Below are 5,000 nucleotides of genomic sequence, written 5' to 3'. Positions count from 1 at the left end.
TGTGTGTGTCTCTGTGTGTGTGTCTGTGTGTGTGTGTGTGTGTGTGTGTGTGCGTGTGTGTGTGTGTGCGTGTGTGTGTGGCGTGTGTGTCTGTGTGTGTGTGTGTGCGCGCGCGTGTGTCTGTGTGTGTGTGTGTGTGTGTGTGTGTGTGTGTGTGTGCGTGCGCGCGCGCGTGTCTGTGTGTGCGCATCCCTCAGTGGATCTGATCAGTGTAGACCGGCGCAGCCCGGAGCGGGAGGCGGAGTGTCTGGAGAGAGCCCGGGTTCTGGCCGCCCAGTTCCTGGAGAAGGTCCGAGGGACCGACGACTTCATGTGGAAACCGTCCGACCCCGGTGTCACCCTGGAGAGCGTCAGGTGAGCGCCACCCCGACGCCAGGGGGAAGGTCACCAGCTAGCCCTCATCATGCTCTGGCCTGAAGCACTACAACGATCCCCCCTCCTAAGCACTTATTGTATTTTAGATTGCTATTCTTGCACTTTGCCTTCACTATATTATGCTCTTAGTCACTTGTTTTAGAAAGGAGATGCACTTGTGAGTTCTGGTGAGTAGTAGTACATTGGCTTTTCCTACGTTAAATGCAATTATTGTTAGTCGCTTTGGATAAAAGCATCTGCTAAATGACTGTAATGTAAATGTAAGGTAATGTATCTCCTAGTCTCTTAACCCATAGAGAGATCGTGGATGTATTTCGTACTGTAAGTTCTTTCTCAACACGACTCCTTACTTGTCACCCACCAGCAATCAGCCCCGGAACCAGGAAGAGGAAGTGATCACTGTGACCAATCAGAAGGACCGTCTCCCTGGTAGACTCCACCAGTTCACCATCCTCATCAAGTGGGTTCTTCTAATGAGATGAATCCCTGCGTTCGATTCTCGTGTGTCCATCCCATTGGATGGGTCAAGTTTAAGGCATGCAGTGTCAATTCATATTGACATTTATATTGTAAAGCACTTTGGTGCAACTTTGGTTGTTAAATGTGCTATATAAATAAAGTTGACCCTGACCAATTCCATCTAGCCAATCAGCGGGCAAGATTGCCAATCTCAATGTCAATGTTGTTTTATTTATATAGCATCATTCATACAAATCAATGTAGCACATAGTGCTTCCCGTAAAAAGAGATGGATAAAAACATAAATCATATAAACACAGTGAGAACAGATTTAAAAGAAACAATCAAAGTGAAAGAATGAAAAAAAAATATATATATATATTATATATATATAATAAATAAATACATTTTAAAAATTAAAATTAAAAAATTAAAATTAAAAAATTAAAATTAAAAAAATAAATACAAAAATAATAATAAAAAATAAATAAATAGATTGAGCAACTTCCACATTGCTTACATCAGTCAAATCCCCTGAGATGTCCTCAGGTTCATAGACGTTAGTTAGCATGTTTTTAGCACTTTGGCGGTTGAACCCCTCGTCTTCGTCCCCATGCAGGCGCCAGGTGTATAATGATTTCCGGGACCTGGTCACCATGCTGGTCCACGGGTTCGAGGCCCTCCTCATGTCCCTCCTCATGGGCTTCCTGTACTACGGCGCGGGGGAGCAGAAACTGTCCATGCAGGACACCGTAGCGCTCCTCTACATGATCGGCGCCTTCACGCCATTCGCTGTGGTGCTGGACGTCATAGCAAAGTGTGAGTGACAGACGGGCGACCGGTCCAATCGGAAAGCTCGGCTCAGACTGACTGACTGACTGAGAGCTGGATGTTTCGTGTCTGTGTTGTAAGAGTCAAGTTCCCATCAGTGCAGAGGACAAACTGAGGCTGGTAACGCTCTCTGTGGAGACAGGATCTTGACTCTAGCATGTTCCATTGGTCCCACAGGTCACTCAGAGAGAGCCATGTTGTACCACGAGCTGGAGGACGGCATGTACTCCGTCACCTCCTACTTCTTTGCCAAGGTAACAAGGTGCTGCTGACTAAACTAACTGACCCTGCAAACTCACTGAATCCAGGACCAGTCTCTCTGCTTGCTTCCACCCATGATTGAATGGCTGTTCCCCAATAGGCCAGTAGGGGGCAGTAAAGCTCCATGCTTCAATGAGATCTGAGAATACTGCTGTTATTAGGAAAGGGGGCTATTGTGATTTGTGTGTGTTGTGTTTATTCATGTGTGTGTGTGTGTGTGTGTGTATCGTGTATATTAATGTGTGTGTGTGTATTAATGTGTGTGTATATTAATGTATGAGTGTGTGTATATTAATGTATGTGTGTATTGTGTATATTAATGTGTGTGTATATTAATGTGTGTGTGTATATTAATGTATGTGTGTATATTAATGTGTGTGTGTATATTAACGTGTGTGGGGGTATATTAACGTGTGTGTGTATATTAATGTATGTGTGTGTGTATTAATGTGTGTGTGTGTTTATTAATGTGTGTATGTGTGTATATATATTAACGTGTGTGTGTGTGTGTATATTAACGTGTGTGTGTGTGTATATTAACGTGTGTGTATGTGTATTAACGTGTGTGTATATATATTAACGTGTGTGTGTATTAACGTGTGTGTGGGTGTGTATATTAACGTGTGTGTGTATTAACGTGTGTGTGTGTGTGTGTATTAACGTGTGTGTGTATTAACGTGTGTGTGTATATATATTAACGTGTGTGTGTATTAATGTGTGTGTGTATATATATTAACGTGTGTGTGTATATTAATGTGTGTGTGTGTATATTAACGTGTGTGTATATTAATGTGTGTGTGGGTATATTAACACGTGTGTGTGTGTGTGTGTGCCTCCCTGCCCAGGTCCTGGGGGAGCTCCCTGAGCACTGCGTGTTCACGCTGGTCTACGCTCTGCCCATCTACTGGCTGGGCGGCTTGAACCCGGCGCCCGACCGCTTCCTGCTCAACTTCCTGCTGGTGTGGCTGATGGTGTACTGCAGCCGCGCCATGGCGCTGTTCGTGGCGGCGGCGCTGCCCACCCTGTCCACCTCCGCCTTCATGGGCAACGCCGTGTTCACCGTGTTCTACCTCACGGGCGGCTTCGTCATCAGTTTGGAGAACATGTGGCTCGGTGAGGGGGGCGGTCTTTAGGAGAGGGGGCGGTCTTTAGGAGAACGTGTGGCTCGGTGAGGGGGCGGTCTTTAGGACATGTGGCTCGGTGAGGGGGCGGGTCTTAAGGAGAACATGTGGCTCGGTGAGGGGGCGGGTCTTTAGGAGGGGGGGCGGGTCTTTAGGAGAATATGTGGCTCGGTGAGGGGGCGGTCTTTAGGAGAACATGTGGCTCGGTGAGGGGGCGGGTCTTTAGGAGAACATGGTTCGGTGAGGGGGCGGTCTTTAGGAGAACGTGGCTCGGTGAGGGGGCGGTCTTTAGGAGAACGTGGCTCGGTGAGGGGGCGGGTCTTTAGAACATGTGGCTCGGTGAGGGGGCGGTCTTTAGGAGAACATGTGGCTCGGTGAGGGGGCGGGTCTTTAGGAGAACATGGCTCGGTGAGGGGGCGGGTCTTTAGGAGAATGTGGCTCGGTGAGGGGGCGGGTCTTTAGGAGAACGTGGCTCGGTGAGGGGGCGGGTCTTTAGTCGGGACCACGGAGTTAGGGATGTAACGATAACCGGTATACTGATAAACCCTGATTAAATCACAGATTTATAGTGATCATTTTATCATTAAAACCGTGCTTGATTGCCCCGCTTTTGAAAAACTCACTGTAAATACTGTCCAGCAACAACCAAAGCTAGCAACCGTCTCAGACGCATTATATTAATGATAATGCTAAAAAAAAAAGTTTTGGTCACTATAATCGTGATATGACATTTTCATGATATGACATTTTCATGTGTGTTTTCGGGCTAGGGTGTGTGTTTTCGGAGTGTGTGACCCTCCCTTGTGACCCCCCCCCCCCCACAGTGGCGTCCTGGTTCTCCCACGCCTCCTTCCTGCGCTGGGGCTTCGACGGCATGCTGCAGGTCCAGTTCAGAGGGACCAAGTACAGCGTCGCCTTCGGGAACTTCACCTTCGACGTGGACGGCATCTACGTAAGCGCCGAGACCGAGACACGACGTTCAGAGCGTCAGATCAAGGCTCATGTTCTTCTCTTGCTTAATAAAACAACTGTGTGTGTGTGTTTAGGTGGTGGAGGCCATGGATATGAACCAGTACCCTCTCTACTCCTGCTACCTGGTGCTGCTCCTCGTCTGTGTGGCCTTCATGCTCCTCTACTACCTGTCCCTCAAGTTCATCAAGCAGAAGTCCAGTCAGGACTGGTGAACACACACACACACACACACACACAAGAAAGCTGGAGAATCAGACGGCACTATAAGAAATTAATCCATGTTGCAGTACTACTTTCTGCCGCTGGGTGGCAGCCAAGTACTACATTCTTTGCACGTGGGTAATGGAATTTTCTTCTTTTTTTTTGTCTTGGCAAATGATTAGAGCACTACTCTCCCAGACTCAACCAGATATCCATCTACAGATTTAGCTTGTTCCATTTCCAATCTGTTTTATAGCTTAATCTTTTTGTATTTGTAAGGTTATTAAGCTTAACAATGTGTGTGCCAGTATAGCGGCTATAGTGAGAAGCTGAGGTTTAGTAAGTCACACTTTGTGTTGCAGATGAAAGATTATGCAAGTTTTGCACTGGTGCAAAAGCCTGATAAACATGTCAGACAAATGTTTAGGGTCAAAATTAATAAAGGATTAAATCATCTGAAACAGGTCCACTTGAAGTATGACTACACTTTGTATTACAATATCACAACTGTTACACTACATGTAATAACACACTAACACCATGAATATTAAGATTGTTCTCAGCCCATCAGCCTATATTACTCCCAATGAGCAGGTTAGCACCTTGCATGGCAGCTGCCGCCATTGGTGTGTGTGTGTGTGTGTGTGAATGAGAGGCCATTGTAAAGCGCTTTGAATAAAAGCGCTATATAAGCAGTCCGTTTACCATTTATTAGTGGCAAAGCTCAAACTCCACCCTCACAGCAGGTGAGTAAATCAAACACACCTTGTGGTTTCCTCC

The 5,000-nt window shown here is 46.5% G+C and overlaps 1 protein-coding gene across 1 annotated transcript in view; it reads left to right on the top strand.

The window, feature by feature from the left end:
* abcg8 (ATP-binding cassette, sub-family G (WHITE), member 8) overlaps positions 1–4,685 on the top strand; it is a 10,603-nt gene extending 5,918 nt beyond the window's left edge. The window contains exons 7-13 of the mRNA XM_084458668.1: positions 198–354; positions 740–835; positions 1,454–1,653; positions 1,843–1,919; positions 2,772–3,039; positions 3,872–3,999; positions 4,094–4,685. Of these exons, the coding sequence (XP_084314794.1) occupies positions 198–354; positions 740–835; positions 1,454–1,653; positions 1,843–1,919; positions 2,772–3,039; positions 3,872–3,999; positions 4,094–4,231 (1,064 nt within the window). The 3' untranslated portion in view covers positions 4,232–4,685. The remainder of the gene's footprint in view (positions 1–197; positions 355–739; positions 836–1,453; positions 1,654–1,842; positions 1,920–2,771; positions 3,040–3,871; positions 4,000–4,093) is intronic.
* The last annotated feature ends 315 nt before the right edge of the window (positions 4,686–5,000 follow it).

Source organism: Borostomias antarcticus (genome assembly GCF_949987555.1).
Source record: "Borostomias antarcticus genome assembly, chromosome: 2".
Lineage (NCBI taxonomy): Eukaryota > Metazoa > Chordata > Actinopteri > Stomiiformes > Stomiidae > Borostomias > Borostomias antarcticus.
Note: the sequence above shows the minus strand (reverse complement) of the source record. Positions and strands in the feature narration are given on the sequence as shown.